General features: G+C 44.0%; 2 protein-coding genes across 3 annotated transcripts; both read right to left on the reverse strand.

Annotated features, from left to right (window-relative positions):
* Nucleotides 1-291: 291 nt before the first annotated feature.
* LOC119230830 (olfactory receptor 1J4-like) lies at nt 292-1,270 on the reverse strand. Its single transcript, XM_037492350.2, has one exon. It carries the CDS (start codon nt 1,268-1,270, stop codon nt 326-328), a length of 945 nt encoding a protein of 314 aa, XP_037348247.1. The 3' UTR covers nt 292-325.
* Nucleotides 1,271-7,549: 6,279 nt separating this feature from the next.
* On the reverse strand, nt 7,550-16,246 carry LOC119230964 (olfactory receptor 1J4-like). 2 transcript variants are annotated; one of them, XM_037492554.1, is made up of 3 exons: nt 15,752-16,246; nt 13,588-13,589; nt 7,550-8,486 (listed from the first exon to the last, which is right to left on the reverse strand). In XM_037492554.1, exons 1-3 carry the CDS (start codon nt 16,244-16,246, stop codon nt 7,550-7,552), a joined length of 1,434 nt encoding a protein of 477 aa, XP_037348451.1. The 2 variants fall into 2 exon arrangements, with proteins under 2 accessions (XP_037348451.1, XP_037348452.1); XM_037492555.1 differs by lacking the exons at nt 13,588-13,589; nt 15,752-16,246 and having other exon boundaries at nt 7,550-8,494.
* Nucleotides 16,247-20,327: the final 4,081 nt, after the last annotated feature.

A 20,327-nucleotide genomic window follows, 5' to 3' on the forward strand; every position in this document is an offset into this window, starting at 1 on the left:
TCTTCATAACATAACAGAAAAAATACATGCATGAACAGTGACATATCTCAAAGTAGAAGCCAACACACATTTGTAACTGTGTGAAATATTTTTATAAGATTTTGCACGTAACTGGTAAGAGATGAAAAAAAAGCACAACAAAGTAATGAGGATAAAGAATATTTAACAAACCAAGTTACCAAATCTGACCTAGATGATGCATTAACATCTCTGACAGCAGAATGCATGTTCTTTTCAAGTTACATGGAGTTATCAACCTTCTCACATAATTTTAGGAGATACAGCTTATGGTGTTTGTGACTAAAATCAGATGATTTACAGGTCATCACTTGAAGAAGTTCACCTTATTGACAAATGCCTCTAAGGCCTGTTTTATATCTCTATTCCTCAGGCTGTAGATGAAGGGGTTCAGCATGGGGGTGACGACCATGTACATCACAGAGGCAATTGTGTCTTTGTCTCTGGAGGTGGATGATGAGGAGAAGTAAACTCCTGCAGCGGTCCCATAGTATAAAGACACAACAAGAAGGTGGGAGCCACAAGTAGAGAAGGCTTTAAAGAGACTTTTAGTGGAGGGGACCCTCAGGACAGTCGTCCCTATACGGACATAGGAGCCCAGGATGCCACCCACACACAAGGAAAAGACCAATCCTCCCTCAGTGAAGATGACCAATTCATTGAGGGACACGTCTGAGCAGCTCATCTTCAGAAGTGCAGGGAGGTCACAGAAGAAGTTGGGGATGGTATTGTCAGCACAGAAGGACACTTGGATCAAGAGCAGGGTGTGCAACAGAGAGTGGATAAGGGAAAAGAACCAGGATGTAGCTACTAAGGAGACACACAGCTCCTGCCTCATGATGGTGGTGTAGTGGAGGGGCTGACAGATGGCCACATACCTGTCAAAGGCCATCACTGCAAGAAGGAAATTATCAAGACAAGCAAAGACCACAAAGAAATACACCTGGCTAACACACCCACTATAGGAGATGGATAGTTGCTGAGTGTGCATGTTTGTGAGCATCTTAGGGACAGTGACAGATGAGAAGGAGACATCAGAGAAGGCCAAGTGGCTGAGGAAGAAGTACATGGGGGTGTGGAGGCGCGAGTCCAGCCTGATGAGCAGGATGATGAGCAGGTTCCCCAGCACCGTGGTCAGGTACATGCCCAGGAACAGGGCGAAGAACAGGCCCCGCTGCTCTGGACGGATGGGGAGCCCCAGGAGGAGGAACTCAGACACGTTGCTCTGGTTCTCCCACCTCATGCTGTTCATGTCTCTGCGGGGGATGAAGGAAAGTCGAGGAAGGAAGTCTAGAATTATCCGCAACAACTTGGTAATATCCTTTTTTTTTTTTTTTAAGATTTTTTTCTTTATTTATACAAGCACTGGGTACAGTCAGAAGTGCGGGAGGGTGAGAGAATTCACCAGAGCCAGAGCGGGGAGCAGAGCAGGCAGAAGGACCGAAGTACACTGCTGAGGGGAGCAGCGGGTGGCAGGAGAGGTCTGTGGGCCATGTGGGACCCTCGCCTGGCAGCTGGGGATCGAACTGGCGCTGCAGAGGCTGCGGGCATCTTAGCCACCCAGCGCTCAACCGCTGCGCCACCGGGGAGGCCCTTGGCAATATCCTTTTTACATGAAGGCATGTAAATGCATTTTTTAAGCATGATCTGTTTATTGCTCACACCTGTGGATGTGTGTATCTGTCTGTCAAAGAGGGTCGATGGCATGTTAGACCTCCCGATACCCTACAAAGCTTCTTTCAATGGAACTAGAGGGCATTTTTCTCTACTAGAAATTTTCTCATTTAGAAATATGTCTTGAACAACTTTGGCCCAGGCCCCCGACAAAGCACTGAGTCCATAACAGCAAGCAGGAAATGCATCCTCTGCCTTCAAGGAGTTTCCAACTTTCTATCATTGCAGGTCACATGACAGTACCTGGCACGCATGGCAAAGTCATGAGATGGGCAGCAGGAGAGAATCCATAACTTCCTCTTGAGAGACCTACACAATCTAAACTGGAAATTAATAGCTAGTGATTTCTCACAAGCTACAGTGAAACTGGCAGGATGTAACTGATGAGAGATATTGCTATTCCCTGTCAACAAAAGTCCATCCAGGATCCTAACCAAACTAAAATAATAATATTCGAATATTTGTCTTTAACCTACAGCATGCCAGACTCTACACCCATGGTTCCATATGCACTTTCTACCTAAATCCTAGACATAGCCCTAACACAGCAACAGTATAAATCCCATGTTAGGGCCTCCCCGGTGGTGCAGCAGGTTGCGCACAGAGCTGTGAAGCAGTCCGCAGTCTCTGCAGCGTGGGTTCGAATCCCAGCCATCCAGGGAGATTCCCACATGGTGTGGCAGACCTCTCCTGTCACACCCGCAGCTCTCCTCAGCAGTGTATTTTGGTCCTTCTGCCTGTTTTGCTCCCTGCTCTGTCTCTGGTGAATTCTCTCACCCTCCTGCGCCTCTGGCTTGCACCCCAGTGCTTGTATATATAAATAAATCTTTTAAAAAAATCCTATTTCAACTATTAGGAACACAATATACATTATCTAAGTGTGCAAAGATACATCAATAATCTCAAAAAAAGGCTAAATCACAATATATCTCTCTGGGCAGGTTCCAGCTTTTAACCCTCTGCATACATGTCACACCCCGGTAGTTAGAATAAGGAGACATGTTGTGTGATGTCATTTGTCATTCCTTTGTCCAACAGTTATCAGTCATTACTGTTGTATCATACACCAGTAAGCACATTTACAAAGTGCTTTCACATACTTTAATTCCAAATAATTAATGTATATCGGAGATTATATGATATATAAGGTAAATATACCCTTCATCTCAGAAATGTGAAAAGACTCAGGACAAAGATACCATGACCAATGAGGTCCTTTAGTTCTCTGATGGTGGATTCCAGATGCACCCTTCCTTTGGCAGAGAGCTTAGTTAGGATTAGACACACACACACACACAAACACATTGAGGAGGGATCTGCACTGACTCTCTCAAGCAGGGAGCAGGACAGCAAGGCCTCCTCAGGGACCATGAACTGGCTGACGGCTCTGCTTATCTGGGTTCAAGGTCACCGAGAGGACAGTGTCTGGACCCCCATGTGGAGGCCTGGCTGTCCACGGACCTGTGGTGTCACCTCACTGAGAAACAGAGGACACAAGAAGGAACCAGCTGGATCAACTGGGTCCTTGATTCGGTGGAGGTGGTGGTGCGGTGATTTTTGAAGAAGGTGCTGGGTCTGAGCCCTGGAGTGATCAGGCTGTGTTTTCCAGTGTGTGAGGGGCATGCACGGGCCCCTGTTCTTAGACTTATACTTGTCCTGCCCCAGACAGCAGTGAAGTGGGGGTCTCCATCACACAGACACTGGTTTGGGGAATGATAATAAAAATCCTCACCACTTCTAAGCACCAATCATGGACCAGGCGAGATGCTGGATAGACTGCTTGCATTGGCTCATTTATTCCTCAGAACAGCAAGTATGTGGGAGTAGTTACCCTCTTTCCCAGGGAGGGTCTCAATGTCAGAGAGCAAACATAAGGGCCAGACTGTGAGTGGGCCCCATTGGAAACTGAGCAGGCACTGAGCTCCCATCCATTAGTATGTGACACCTGCCCAGTGGGGGAGCCCTGAGTGGCCCTTCCTAGTGCAGAGCATGACCCTTGTGAACGGCCACTAAAGTGTCAGTGAAGATGTCACCTGGGCGCCATGCCTGGGCGGTGCCCCACAGAAACACTGCCTGTAATGAAAACATCAAAACACAACCACACACACAATCCTTGGAGTGACAGGAATATGTCAGTTTTGTCATAAACAAAAAGCAAAATCACAGCTACCACTTGACTCTGTAACAACTTCATCCTCCTTCCTCTACTGCTCATGGATAAATGCAGGAACCCTTTTCCAGAGCGGGGAGCACATCTTCTCTCTTTACCATCTGCAATCTCTTACTTACCTGTAGGAGCAGCCAGATGAACATGCGGGAGTTATGCAGCAGGGAGGGCAGGTGTTTGAGATCAAAGGACTGGTTAAGAGACTGCAGGTCACACCCAGAAGTGGTCTCCACTAGCCTAATGGGGACACAGTTGATGCTTGTGCTCTGGGTCAAGTAGGAAAATAATTCGTTGTGTCATTTACCCCTCTCTGTCTCTTGTGTTCCTCTCTCTGTCTCTACCTCTGTCTTTTTCAATCTCCATCTCTCAGTCTATGTATATATAAATATGTAGGTACATACAAAATTCTGGCAGGAGACATATTTTTACCTACATTATAAGCAATGACCCAAAAGGAATCCATAGGAAGAAACATATTTTTTTCCTCGTTGAATTCACAGCAGAGTCTGACCTGCCATTCTTGCTAAGTCAGTGACCCTCTAATCAGCGTCTGTGTCCTCAGCTTCTGTTGTGGACACCAGGCAAAAAGCACTCAGTAAATCTCTGTGAGCCTATGACCTCCTGATTCTGTGTCTGCCCTTGAACTTCAGTGCAATAGCCAGGAGGGTGCTATTTTATAAACCATGAGAGAACAAAGAAACAGTCCCTAAACTCTTGGTGGAAAAATGCGCGTAGTCTAATTGCCCACAATTCCTGTCAGACCATGGGGAGGAGCCTGTGCAGAGGCCAAAGGGACACTGGGAGCCACCAGGGGGGGGTGTCTCAGGTGCAGGGGCACTCTGGGTTGCCCACAGGTCCAGCTAGGAGGCAAGATGACTTAATCATCTTCCAATGCCCATGTGGCCAAAGCCCTGGTCAGATAGCACGGAATGCTGGGCTGTGCCTGTCATTCATTGTTGCACTGAACATGTCAAGTAACTTATCTCAAGCTTGTTTGATAAGTTGTTTTAACCTTGTTTTACTTTAAAGGGCAGATAATCAGTGTATAGTCAGTATGAAGTTTTTATTAAAGTTATATGAGATCATTCCTGTTAAGAACACATTAGTGCTAGTTCTTTATGTATATTCCAAGGAATGAGAAGTAAACATGTGATCATTGATGTTGATATAGTATTGATATGAATGAATGACTCAGTTAGTTGATTTATAATTTGAAAAGTCAGTTGCAGTTCTGTATGCAAACAATAGGTTAGAAGAGAGAAAAATGAAGAAAATCATGTCATTCACAATTACACAGGAAGAATAGAATTCCTAGGAGTAAACTTAAGAAAGGAGGTGAAGGATCCACACAACGAAACCATAAGGCATTATAAAGAGAATTATAGATTGGGGCACAGACGATCTCTCCTGCCTCTCCTGCTGTTGCTCTTAGCAGTGTGGTTCAATAAATCTGCCTGTTCAATTTTCCACTCTGTCTCTGATGAATTTTTCACCCATGCTGTTTGGCATACACCGGATTCTCCCCACCATAAAAAGATGATATTGATTGGAAGAATTTACATTACTAACATAGACATACTCCCCAAAGAAATATATAGATTGAATTTAATCCTGGTGGTAGTTATGATGTGAAAACATGTATTTGTAGAGATTGGAAATGATAACCCCTAAAACAAATGCAATAATGTAAGCTAACATATAAGAAGCATATAAATAAATTAAAAATCAATTAAAGACTTGGATATAAGACCCCAAACCATAAAGTATAAAGAAGACACCAGCGATGACATGTCATCACATCAAACATGCAGACATCTACAGGGAATTGACCTATTCAACAAAAATTAATTTTTAAAGGAAATTGAAAAGATTTGTACAGAAAAAGAAAATACTAGCATATCAAAAAGACAGTCTACTAAGTGGGAGAATATATTTACACTTTACACAACTAATAAGGGATCATATGTAAGGTATACAAGAACCCTTTCGAGGTGACAACAAGAACCCAAAACAGGGACTTCTCGGTGCCAAGTGGGTTTAGCAGCCTGCTGTGAAGCTGTCTGCCCCCTCTGCAGCGCAGGTTCGATTCCTGGCCAGCCAGGGAGATTCCCACATGGCGTGGCAGAGCTCTCCTGCCTCGCCCGCTCCTCCCCTCAGCAGTGTTATTGGTCCATCTGCCTGTTCTGCTCCCCGCTCTGTCTCTGGTGAATCCTCTCACCCTCCCACACCTCTGACCTGTACCCCAGCTCTTGTATAACTAAATAAATCTCTCACTCTTTCTGCCCCCCCGTGTGTGATTGTGTGTGTGTGTATATGTGTGTGTATATATATATATATATATATTTATGTATATTAACCCAAAACAACACAACTACAAAATGGGCATATGATTGCAACAGATACTTCTCAAAGAAAATATACAGTTGGTCAGTGGATATATGGGAAAAAAAGCTTATCTTCACTGTAATAAAGGAAAAGCTAATCAAAACGACAATGAGATATTGCCTCACTCTTGTGAGAATGGCCATATTTAAAAGAATGGAAGGAAAAATGGTGAGGATATTGGAAAAAAAAAAAAGAACTCATCCATGGTCAGAATGCAAGTTGGTGCAGCCTCTGCAGAAATGATATGGAGCTTTCTTCAGAAAATACAAACAATGAAAATCCCATATGATCATTGCACATCTCCATCAGGCATTTACCCTAGATATGAAACCTCTAATACAAAAAGACTTATGCACCCGTATACTCATAGCAGTGCTGGCCACAAGTGCCAGTCATGGAACCAACCTAAGTGCCCATTGACAGACAAATAGGTAAAGAAATTGTAGAATACATGTGCTTGGTGGAATACTACACAGCGCAACGTGTATGGCCTCAAGGTGGTGATGGTAAGTGAAATAAGCCATAAGATGAAAGGCAGATACTGGGTGGTTTTAATTATCTATGGAATATAAATAACCAAACAGCATATACTGACAAAATACAGCAAAAAAAAAAATCATCTTGAACTAAGGGAAAAAAACATTATTTGTTATCAGAGACAACAAGGTGGTGTGAGCAGTGAATGGGGGTAGGGCTGGGGCATTGGCATGGGTGGTTTGGTGGATGGTGCTGGAATATGGGCTCGTGGGGAGGAGAAAAAATATACATCCACAATTTCAATAACTTTTAAATTAAAAAGAGCCCTGTCACAGATGTTCCATAGTGTAAGTGTTCCCATTACAGCTGACTGCAATCTACCAACATGTCATCCTAGAGTTGGGAAGAGCTGTGAACAATCAACTTGAAGATGAGGCAAACCTGGTCACCCCCCACCAAATAAATCCGTCCACTGGGAGCAGATCATGAAGCCAGTTCTGTGTCTTCATAACATAACAGAGAAAACACACACATGAACAGTGACATATCTACAAAGTAGAAGGCAACAGACATTTGGAATGGTGTGAAATATTTTTAAAAGATTTTGCACATAACTTGCAAGAGATGATAAGAAAAGGAGAACAATGCAATGAGGATAATGAATATTTAACAAACCAAGTTACCAAATCTGACCTAGTTGATGCATTAACATCTCTGACAGCAGAACGTATGTTCTTTTCAAGTTACATGAAGTTATCTAACCTCTCAAATAATTTTAGGAGATACATCTCATGGCATTCATGACCAAATCAAATGATTTACATGTCGTCACTTGAAGAAGTTCACCTTATTGACAAATGTCTCTAAGGCCTGTTTTATATCTCTGTTCCTCAGGCTGTAGATGAAGGGGTTCAGCATGGGGGTGACGACCATGTACATCACAGAGGCGATCGTGTCTTTTTCTCTGGAGGTGGATGATGAGGAGAAGTAAACTCCTGCAGCGGTCCCATAGTATAAAGACACAACAAGAAGGTGGGAGCCACAGGTAGAAAAGGCTTTAAAGAGACTTTTAGTGGAGGGGACCCTCAGGACAGTCCTCCCTATACGGACATAGGAGCCCAGGATGCCACCCAAAGACAGGGTAAAGAGCAATCCTGTCTCAGTGAAGATGACCAACTCATTGAGGGACACGTCTGAGCAGCTCATCTTTACGAGTGCAGAGAGGTCACAGAAGAAGTTGGGGATGTTACTGTCACCACAGAAGGACACTTGGATCAAGAGCAGAGTGTGCAACAGAGAGTGGATGAGGCAAACAAACCAGGATCCCGCTACTAAGGAGACACACAGCTCCTGCCTCATGATGGTGGTGTAGTGGAGGGGCTGACAGATGGCCACGTACCTGTCAAAGGCCATCACTGCAAGAAGGAAAGTGTCAAGACAAGCAAAGAACAAAAAGAAATACATCTGGGAAATACATCCTCTATAGGAGATGGACAGTTTCTGAGTGTGCATGTTTATGAGCATCTTAGGGACAGTGACAGATGAGAAGGAGACATCAGAGAAGGCCAAGTGGCTGAGGAAGAAGTACATGGGGGTGTGGAGGCGCGAGTCCAGCCTGATGAGCAGGATGATGAGCAGGTTCCCCAGCACCGTGGTCAGGTACATGCCCAGGAACAGGGCGAAGAACAGGCCCTGCTGCTCTGGATGGATGGGGAGCCCCAGGAGGAGGAACTCGGACACGCTGCTCTGGTTCTCCCACCTCATGCTGCTCATGTCTCTGTTGGCGATGAAGGAGAGAAGAGGTAGGAAGTCTAGTATTAACTGCACCAATATTGCAATATCCTTTTTACCTGAAGGCATGATTTTTCAACCATGATCTATTTACTGCCCACACCTGTGGATGCGTGAATCCCAGTCTGTCACAGTGGGCTGTGAAGGCACATAAGACCTCAGGATACCCTACAAAGTTTTCCTTCCAGGAACCAGAGGGCAGTTTTCTCTATTCCTCAAATATGTCTTGAACAACTGTCCTGGCCCAGGCCGCCCACAAAGCACTGAGTCCATAACAGCAAGCAGGAAATGCAGCCTCTGCCTTCAAGGAGTTTCCATCTTTCTATCATTGCAGGTCACATGACAGTACCTGGCACGCATGGCAAAGTCATGAGATGGGCAGCAGGAGAGAAGATTTCCTCTTGAAGAAACCTACACAATCTAAACTGAAAATTAATAGCTAGTGATTTCCCATAAGTTAGAGTGAAACTGGCAGGATGTAACTGATCACAGATACTGCTATTCAGGTCAACAAAAGTCCATCTAGGATCCTAAGCAAACTCTAATAATGTCAAATCTTTGTCTTTAACCTACAGCATGCCAGACCAATCCCTGTGGTTTCATATGCACTTTCTTTCTTTCTTTCTTTCTTTTTTTTTTAAAGATTTGTTTATTTATTTATACAAGCACTGGGTACAGTCAGAAGCGCGGGAGGGTGAGAGAACTCACCAGAGCCAGAGCGGGGAGCAGAGCAGACAGAAGGACCGAAGTACACTGCTGAGGGGAGCAGTGGGCGGCAGGAGAGGTCTGCGCGCCATGTGGGACCCTCCTCCGGTGGCCCGGGAGCAGCCGGGGATCAAACGGGCGCTGCAGAGGCCGCGGGCAGCTTCTCAACCCAGCGCTCAACCGCTGCGCCACCGGGGAGGCCCTCATATGCACTTTCTACCTAAATCCTAGGCGTAGCCCTAATAAAGCAACAGTATAAATCCTATTTCAAGGCCTCCCCGGTGGCGCAGCGGATTGAGCACAGGCTGTGAAGCTGTCCGCAGCCTCTGCAGTGGGGATTCTCGGCTGGCCAGGGAGATTCCAACATGGTGCAGCAGACCTCTCCTGTCATGCCCGCTGCTCACCTCGGCAGTGTATAAGTCCCTCTGCCTGTTCTGCTCCTTGCTCTGTCTCTGGTGAATTCTCTCACCCTCCGACGCCTCTGGCTTGTACCCCAGTTCTTGTATATATAAATAAATCTTTAAAAAATACAATTTTACCTATGAGGAACAAAATAAACATATTCTAAGTGTGCAAAGATACATCAATAATCAGCAAAAAAGGCTAAATCACAATATATCTCTCTGTCTGGATTCCAGCTTTTAACCCTCTGCATACATGTCACACTCCTAGCAGTTAGAATAAGGAGACATGTGGTGTGATGTCATTTGTCATTCCTCTGCCCAAGAGTTAACAGTCATTACTGGTGCATCATACACCAGTAAGCACATTTACAAAGTGCTTTCACATACTTTATTTTCAAATAATTAATGTATACTGGAGATTTTATGATAGATAAGGTAAATATACCCTTCATTTCAGAAATGTGAAAAGACTCACGACAAAGATACCACGACCAATGAGGTCTCTTAGTTCTCTAACGGTGGATTCCAGATGCACCCTTCCTTTGGCAGAGAGCTTAGTTAGGATAAGACACACACACACACACACACAATGAGGCAGCATCCGCACTGACTCTCTCAAGCAGGGGTGCAGGACAGCAAGGCCTACTCAGGGACCATGAACTGGCTGAGGGCTTTGCTTATCTGGGTTCACGGTCACCGAGAGGACAGTGTCTGGACCCCTATGTGGAGGCCTGGCTCCCCATTCACATGTGCTGTGTCAGCCTCACTGAGAAACAGAGGAAACAAGGAGGAACCAACTGGACCAACTGGGTCCTTGATTCGGTGGAGGTGGTGGGGGTTCATTTGTGAGGAAGGTTCTAGGTCTCCAGCCCTGGAGTAATCAGGCTGTGTTCTCCAGGGTGTGAGGGGCGTGCAGAGGCCCCTGTTCTTAGACTTACACTCGTCCTGCCCCAGACAGCAGTGAAGTGGTGGTCTCCATCACACAGACATCAGCTTGGGAATCATAATAAAAACCCTCATCTCTTCTGAGCACCAATCATGAGCCAGGTGAGATGCTGGATAGCCTGTTTGCACTGGCTCATTTATTCCTCAGAATAGCAAGTATGTGGGAGTAGTTATCCTCCTTTCCCAGGGAGGGGTCTCAATGTCAGAGAGCAAACATAAGGGCCAGACTGTGAGTGGGCTCCATTGGAAACTGAGCAGGCACTGAGCTCCCATCCATTAGTATGTGACACCTGCCAAGAGGGGGAGCCCCGAGTGACCCTTCTTCTCAATGCAGAGCATGACCCTTATGAACGGCCACTAAAGTGTCAGTGAGGATGGCACGCGGGGCCCATGCTGTGGACAGTGCCCCCCAGAAACTCTGCCTGTAATGAAAACATCAAAACACAACCGCACACATTAAAACTTGGGTGAATGCATATGTTAGTTTTGTTATAAACAAAAAGCAACATCACAGCTACCACTTGACTCTAGCAATTTCATCCTCCTTCCTCTACTGCTCATGGATAAATGCAGGAACCCCTGCTCCAGAGCGGGGAGCACATCTTCCCTCTCTACCATCTGCAGTCTCTTTACTTACCTGTAGGAGAAGGCAGATGAACATGCGGGAGTTATGCAGCAGGGAGGGCAAGTGTTTGAGATCAAAGGACTGGTTAAGAGACTGCAGATCACACCCAGAAGTGGTCTCCACTTGGCTAATGCAGACCCAGTTAATGCTTGAGCTCTGGGCCCGAGAGCTCTGTCTCTGTCTCTGTCTCTACCTCGGTCATTTTCAATCTCTGTCTCTCAGTCTATGTATGTATAAATATGTATGTACATACAAAATTCTGGCAGGAGACATATTTTTACCTACATCATTACAAGCAAAGACCCATAAGGAATCCATAGGAGAAACATTATTTTTTTTCCTCTTTGAATTCACAGCACAGTCTGACCTGCCATTCTTGCTAAGTCAATGACGTCTAATCAACGTCTGTGTCTTCAGCTTCTGTTGTGGACACCAGGCAAAAAGCACAAAGCAAATCTCTGTGAGCCTCTGACCTCCTGACTCTGTGTCTGCCCTTGAACTCCAGAGCAATAGCCAGGAGGATGCTATTTTATAAACCACAAGAGAACAAAGAAATAGTCCCTAAACTCTTGGTGGAAAAATGTGCGTAGTCTAATTGCCCACAATTCCTGTCAGATCGTGGGGAGGAGCCTGTGCAGAAGCCAAAGGGACACTGGGAGCCACCTGGGAGGGTGTCTCTGGTGCAGGGACACTCTGGGTTGCCCATAGATCCAGATGTGAAGCAGGATAACTTAATCATCTTTCAATGCCCATGTGGCCAATGCCCTGGTCAGACAGCACGGCATGCTGGGCGCTGCCTGTCATTCATTGTTGCACTCAACATGTCAAGTAACTTCTCTCCTCAAGATTGTTTCTTAAGTTGTTTTAACCTTGTTTTACTTTAAAGGGCAGATAATCACAGTATAGTCAGTATGAAGTTTTTACTAAAGTTATATGAGATCATTCCTGTTAAGAACACATTAGTGCTAGGTCTTTATGTCTATTCCAAGAAAGAAGAAGTAAATATATGATCATTGATGCTGATATAGTATTGATATGAATGAATGAGTCAGTTAGTTTATTTATAATTTGAAAGTCAGTTGCAGTTCTATATGCAAAGAATATGTTAGAAGAGATAAAAATGAAGAAAATCATCTCATTCACAATTACACAGACAGAATAGAATTCCTAGGAGTAAACTTAAAAAAGGAGGTGAAGGATCCACACAATGAAACCATAAGGCATTATTAAGAGAATTATGGATTGGGGCTCAGCAGACCTCTCCTGTCTCACCTGTTGCTGCTCTTATCAGTATGTTTCAATAAATCTGCCTGTTCAATTTTTCACTCTGTCTCTGATGAATTTTTCACCCATGCTTGTCTGGCATACACCCGATTCTCCCCACCATAAAAAGATGATATTGATTGGAAGAATTTACATTACTAACATAGACATACTCCCCAAGAAATATATAGATTGAATAAAATCCTGATGGTAGTTATGGAGTGAAAACATATATTTGTAGAGATTTGAAATGATAATCCCTAAAACAAATGCAATAATGTAAGCGAACATATAAACAGCATATCAATAAATTAAAAATCAATGAAATATTTGGATATAAGATCCCAAGCCATAAAATACAAAGAAGACAACAGAGATGACACGTGATCACATCGACCATGCAAACATCTACAGGGAATTGACTCCTACAACAAGGGAAAATACAACAAAAGTAAATAATTAGAACTAAAGGAAATTAAAAACATTTATACAGTAAAAGAAAATACTAGCATATTAAAAAGACAGTCTACTAAGTGGGAGAATATATTTACATATTACACAACTAATAAGGGATCATATGTAAGGTATACAAGAACCCATTTGACCTGCCAACAAAAACCCAAAACAGGGCCTTCTCGGTGCCAGGTGGGTTTAGCAGCCTGCTGTGAAGCTGTCCGCCCTCTCTGCAGCGCAGGTTTGATTCCTGCCCAGCCAGGGAGATTCCCACATGGCATGGCAAACCTCTCCTGCCTCGTCCGCTGCTCCCCTTAGCAGGAGATGAAAAAAAGGAGAACCAGATTTACCTGGGTCTAGGCCCTTTACTCCCTTATCCTTCCCTCTTTTTTCCCCCATGATGTTTGCATTTATTTATTTGTTTGCTTATTTTTATTGAGGTAAATCTGGTTCTGCTTTTTTTCATCTCTTGAAAGTTATGTGCAAAATCTTTTAAAAATATTTCACACAATTGCAAATGTGTGTGGCCTTCTACTTTGGAGATCTGTCACTGTTCACGTGTGTATTTTTTCTGTTATGTTATGAAGACACAGATCTAGCTTCGTGATCTGCTCCCAGTGGACTGGATTTATTTGGTGGGGGGTGACCAGCTCTGCCTCATCTTCAAGTTGATTGTTCACAGCTCCTCCCTCTCTGGTTCTCCCTCCCCCTCTAGCAGCTTCAATTGTATGGTCATATTTCTATTGTTTGTGTTTGGTTTGGTATTAACAGTTCCTTCGTTTTGTTTTCCTATTTTCCACATGTAAACAAAACCATCCAGTTTTAATCTTTCTGACTAATTTAGCATAATCCCCTCCAGTTCCCTCTATGTTGTTGCATATGTCAAAATTTCATCTTTTATAGCTGAGCAGTATTCTATTGTGTACATACACCACATCTTCTTCATGTACTCCTTTCTACTGGGCATTTAGGTGCACTTGCACCTATAGGACGGTAATTAATATAAAAATGCATATTCCTTTGAATTAGCATTCTTGTATTCTTTGGGTAGTAACCTGGTAGTGAAATTGCTGGATTATATGGAATTTTCATTTTTACTTTTTTTTTTTTAAGACGCATATATTTTATTCATTCATTTATTTGTTTGTTTGTTTGTTTACACATGTACCGGGTACAGTCAGAAGCGCAGGAGGGTGAGAGAATTCACCAGAGCCAGAGCAGGGAGCAGAGCAGGCAGAAGGACCGAAGTACACTGCTGAGGGGAGCAGCGGATGAAGCAGGAGAGGTCTGAGCGCCATGTGGGACCCTCCTCTGGTGGCCGGGGAGCAGCCAGGGATCGAACCAGCGACCGCAGAGGCCGCGGGCTGCTTCGCAACCCAGCGCTCAACCGCTGCGCCACCGGGGAGGCCCACATTTTTACTTTTTTTTAGGATGAGTCCAGAGCACTTTCCAAATGGCTGCACCAGTTTATATCCCTAGCAACAAATTGTCCCTCATTTTTTGCATTCCTTCCAGGATTTGTTGTTGGGACTCTTTTTAATATGTGCCATTCTCATGGGTGTGAAATGATGTCTCATTTTGTGATTGTGATTTTGACCTGCAGCTCCATTATTAGAAACAATGGTGAATATTTTTCCATGTATCTATTGACTTTTATCATTTTTGATAACTGTGTAGAATCCTGATTGGGCTCTTTGGGGTTTTTTGTTGTTAAATTGACTAAGATTTTTGTGTATCTTGGATATTTACCCCTTGTAGTTTCTGTAATATATAAATATTTACTCCTGTCCCTTAGGATAGCTTTTTAATCTTATATTTTCTTTCACTGTGTAAAAGCTTTTTATCTGAGGTAGCTCCTCATTTTAAATTATTTTTTCCTTGTATTTCCCTTTCCATAAGGGTTGAGTCTCCAAAAACATATTTATCATTGATGTCATGAGACACATAGCCAATATTTTCTTCTATGCATTCTATTGTTGCAGGTTTTTAATCTAAATCTTTAATCCATGTTGTGTTTAAATTTGTGTATGGACTTAGAAAGTAATCCAAATTCATTCTTTTACATGTGGCTGTCCAGTTTTCCCAACACCAGAATTAACTGACTCTCCTTATTTCAATGTATGGTTGTGGTTACTTTGCCATCATTTAAGTATTCATAAATTTCTGGATTTTTATTCTGTTAAAAAAAAAGAAAAGAAGGAGAACAATGCAATGAGGATAATGAATATTGAACAAAACAAGTTACCAAATCTGACCTAGTTGATGCATTAACATCTCTGACAGCAGAATGCATGTTCTTTCCAAGTTATATGGAGTTATCTACCCTCTCACAATATTTATCACATAAGTTATCTACCCTCTCACATCTCATGGTGTTCGTGACTAAAATCAGATGGTTTATAGCTCGTCACTTGAAGAACTTAATCTTATTGACAAACGTCTCTAAGGTCTGTTTTATATCTCTATTCCTCAGGCTGTAGATGAAGGGTTCAGCATGGGGGTGACGACGGTGTACATTACGGAGGCGATCGTGTCTCTGTCTTTGGAAGTGGATGAGGAGAAGTAAACTCCTGCAGAGGTCCCATAGTATAAAGACATGACGAGGAGGTGGGAGCCACAGGTAGAGAAGGCCTTAAAGAGACTTTTAGTGGAGGGGACCCTCAGGACAGTGGTCCCTATACGGACATAGGAGCCCAGGATGCCACCCAAAGGCAGGGTAAAGAGCAATCCTGCCTCAGTGAAGATGACCAACTCATTGAGGGACACGTCTGAGCAGCTCATCTTTAGGAGTGCAGGGAGGTCACAGAAGAAGTTGGGAATGTTACTGTCACCACAGAAGGAGACTTGGATCAAGAGCAGAGTGTGCAACAGAGAGTGGATGAGGCAAACAAACCAGGATCCCGCTACTAAGGAGACACACAGCTCCTGCCTCATGATGGTGGTGTAGTGGAGGGGCTGACAGATGGCCACGTACCTGTCAAAGGCCATCACTGCTAGAAGGAAACTGTCAAGACTGGCAAAGAACACAAAGAAATACACCTGGGAAATACATCCTCTATAGGAGATGGACAGTTGCTGAGTGTGCATGTTCGTGAGCATCTTTGGGACAGTGACAGATGAGAAGGAGACATCAGAGAAGGCCAAGTGGCTGAGGAAGAAGTACATGGGGGTGTGGAGGCGCGAGTCCAGCCTGATGAGCAGGATGATGAGCAGGTTCCCCAGCACTGTGGTCAGGTACATGCCCAGGAACAGGATGAAGAACAGACCCTGCTGCCCTCGATGGATGGGGAGCCCCAGGAGGATGAACTCGGACATGCTACTCTGGTTCTCCCATCTCATGCTGCTCATGTCTCTGTTGGCGATGAAGGAGAGAAGAAGAGGTAGGAAGTCTAGTAATAACTGCACCAACATTGCAATATCCTTTTTACTTGAAGGCATGATTTTTCAACACTGATCTATTTAATGCCCACACCTGTGGATGCCTGAATCCCAGTCTGTCACAGCGGGTTCTGAGTGTACGTAAGACTTCATGATACCCTACGTAGTTTTCCTCCCAAGGAACCAGAGGGCATTTTTCTGTATTCCACAAACATGTCTTGAACAGCTGCCTTGGCCCAGGCTCCCCACAAAGCACTGAGTCCATAACAGCAAGCAGGAAATGCAGCCTCTGCTTTCAAGGAGTTTCCACCTTTCTATCATTGCAGGTCACATGACAGTACCTGGCACGCATGGCAAAGTCATAAGATGGGCAGCAGGTGAGAATCCATAACTTCCTCTTAAAGAGATTTGAAACTCTCTAACTGGAAAAGAATACCTGGTGATTTCTCACAATCTAGAGAGAAATTGGCAGGATGTAACTGATGAGAGATATTTCTAGTCCCTGTCAACAAAAGTCCATCCGGAATCTTAAACAAACTCTAATAATAACCTCAAATCTTTGTCTGTAACCTACAGCATGCCAGGCCCTATCCTATGGTTTCATATGTGCTTTCTACCTAAATACAGGCATCGCGCTAATAAAGCAATAGTATAAATCGTATTTTTTAACCTTGAGGAACAAAATATACATTACCTACATGTGCAAAGATACATCAATGATCAGCAAAAAAAGGCCAAATCAGAATATATCTCTATGGATGGAATCCACCATTAACTCTCTGCAAAATCTCACTTCCCCAGTAGATAGAATAAATATAAATACAATATAAATCTAGAGATTATATGACATATATGGTAATTATGCCCTTCATTTCATAGTTGGGAAAACAATCAGGACAAAGATATAAAGGTCAACAAGGTCTCTAAGTTCTCTGATGGTGGATTCCAGACTCACCCTTCCTTTTGCAGTTAGGTTGGAGTTAAGATTAGACACACACACACACACACACACACACACACACACACACACACACACACACTGAAGAGGGATCCTCACTGAATCTGTCAAGCAGGGAGCAGGACAGCGAGACCTACTCAGGGACCATGAACTTGCTGAGGGCTCTCATGGTTCACGGCCACCAACAGGACAGTGTCTGGCGCCGCATGTGGAGGCCTGGCTGCCCACTCTGGTTCTCCCTGAGAACATAGGAAAGGTTCTCAGCCTCACTGAGAAACAGAGGAAACAAGCAGGAACTAACTGGACCAAATGGGACCTTGATTGGGGCAGGGCTTGTGAGGAAGGTTCTGGGTCCCCAACTCTGGATGGATCAGGCCGTGTGCTGCAGTGTGTAAGGGGTGTGCAGGGGCCTCCATTCTTAGGCTTCTACTTGCCCTGCCCCAGACAGCAGCAAAGTGGGGGTCTCCATCACACTGGCACTGGTTTGGGGAAACAGAATAAAAATCCTCCTCTCTTCTGAGCAACAATCACGAGCCAGGTGACGTCCTGGGTAGTCCATTTGCATTGTCCCATTACTCCTCAGAAAAGCACTGTATGTGGGAGTAGTTACCCTCTTTTTCCAGATGGGATCTGAATGACAGAGAGCAAACTTAAGGGCTAGATGAGGACTGCACCCCAATGGACATGCTGCAGGCACTGTGGTCCCATCCATCAGTATGTGACACCTGCCCAGTGGGGTGACCTGAGTGACCCTCTCAATGCAGAGCATGACCACTGTGCATGGCCACTAAGGGGTCAGTGAAGAATGCGCGTGAGCCCCATGCCATGGACACTGCCCCACAGAAACACTGCTGATAATGAAAACATCAAAACACAACCACACACACTACACCTTGGAGTGACATGCATATGTCAGTTTTGCCATAAACAAAAGCCACATCACACCTACTACTTGATTCTGTAACGATTTTAGATCCTTCCCCTGCTGCTCAGGGATAAAGGCAGGATCCCTGCTCCAGAGTGGGGAGCACATCTCTCTTTACACCCTGCAGTCTCTTTCCTTACCTGTGCTGAGTAGCCAGAGATGAACATGGGGGAGTCATGCAGCAGGGAGGGCAGATACTGGAAACCAAAGGACTGGTTAAGAGACTGCAGGTCACACCCAGCAGTGGTGCCCACTTGCCTATTGGGAACCCAGTAGGTGCTTGAGCTCTGGGCCAAAGAGAGGCAAAGAATCACCTCGTGTCATTTTACCTCTGTCTCTTGTGTCCGTCTCTCTGTCTCTTCCTTACCGTCTTTTCAATCTCTGTCTCAGATATGTATGTGTAAATATGTAGGTACATGCAAAATTCTTGCAGGAGACATATTTTTATCTACATTACAAGCAAAGACCCATAAGGAATCCATAGGAAGAAACATTTTTTTTCCTCTTAGAATTTACAGCACACTCTGACCTGCCATTCTTGCTAAGTCTATGACCTTCTAATTAGTGTCTGTGTTCTCAGCTGCTGTGGTGGACACCAGGCAAAAAATACGAAGCAAATCTCCCTGAGCCTATGACCTCCTGACTTTTTGTGTCTGCCCTTGAACTTCAAAATAATAGCAGGAGGATGCCATTTTACAAACCATGAGAGGACAAAGAAATATTCCCTATACACTGGTGATAAACTGTCTGCAGTTAATTGCTGCAGTTCCTATCAGACCCTGGGGAGGAGCCTGTGCAGAGGCCAAAGAGACTAAACTGGGGAAACACCTGGGAGGTGTCTCGGGTACAGGGACACTCTGGGTTGCCCAGAGACCTAGTTGGGAAGCAGGATCTTCTAACTCCCAACTTCTAACACCCATGTGGCCAATGCCCTGGTGGGACAGCACTGGATGCTGGGCTCTGCCTGCCATTTTTGGTGGCTCTGAACATGTACCTTCTACAATCTTGTTTCACAAGTTGTTTCAACCTTGTTTCACTTTAAAGTGCAGATAATCAGAGTACCATCAGTATGAAGTTTTTATTAAAGTTATATTAGAACATTCCTGCAAATACACGTAAGAGCATCATAAATGTCAGTTCTTACCACGTGAGAGCACCATATATGTCAGTTCTTACTGTATATTCCAAGAAAGGAGATGTAAATATATTATTACTCATGTTGCTACAGTACTGATATGAATGAATGACAATTCGTTGATTTATAATTTGAAAAGTCTGTTGCTGTCTATATGCAAACAATAGGTTAGAAGAGAAAAAAAACGAAGAAAATAATCCCATTCACAAGTACACAGAAAGAACAGAATACCTAGCAGTAACTTTACAAAGGAGATGAAGGATCCATACAATGAGAACTATAAGACATTATTAAGAGAATTATGGAATGGGCATAGCAGACATCTCCTGCCTTACCTGTTCCTACCTTTAGCAGTGTGCTTCAATAAATCTGCCTGCTCTGTCCTCCACATTGTCTCTCAAGAATTCTTTCACCCTTGTTCCTCAGGTCTATACCTGGTTGTTCCCCATCCAAATATATATACATATACATATATATATATATATATATGGATTGGAAAAATTTACATTAATTTACATGCTACCCAAAGAAATATATATATATATATATATTACATATATATATAATATTCAATACAATCCTGGTGGACGGTTCTAAAATGAAAGGCAGGTATGGGTGGTTTTACTTATCTGTGGAATATAAATAACCAAAAGCATATACTGGCAAAATATAGCAAAAAACATGATCTTGAACTAGGGAAAAAACATTATTTGTTAGGGGAGAAAGCAAGGGGTGTGAGCAGTGAGTGCGGTGAGGGGCGAGGGCACTGGCATAGGTGGTTTGGTGGATGGTGGTGGAATATGGGTATCTGTGGAGGAGCAAAAATATACATCGACAATTACAGTATCTTTTAACTTAAAAAGAGCCCCATCACAGATGTTCCCATTCCATAGTGTAGGTATTCCCAATAGAGCTGACTTCAATCTACCACCATGTCTTTGTAGAGGTGGGAAGAGCTGTGAACCATCAACTTGAAGATGAGGCAAGCTTGTTCAGCCCCCATCACGTAACATCAGTCCACTAG

Source organism: Talpa occidentalis, unplaced genomic scaffold, assembly GCF_014898055.3.
Source record: "Talpa occidentalis isolate TD23 unplaced genomic scaffold, MPIMG_talOcc4v2.1 talOcc4.7, whole genome shotgun sequence".
In the NCBI taxonomy this organism is placed as follows: Eukaryota; Metazoa; Chordata; class Mammalia; order Eulipotyphla; family Talpidae; genus Talpa; species Talpa occidentalis.

What these genes read in the sequence shown, in the direction of transcription:
- LOC119230830 (XM_037492350.2), bottom strand. Translation starts at nt 1,270, where the DNA reads ATGAACAGCATGAGGTGGGAGAACCAGAGCAACGTGTCTGAGTTCCTC.
- LOC119230964 (XM_037492554.1), bottom strand. Translation starts at nt 16,246, where the DNA reads ATGAGATGGGAGAACCAGAGTAGCATGTCCGAGTTCATCCTCCTGGGG.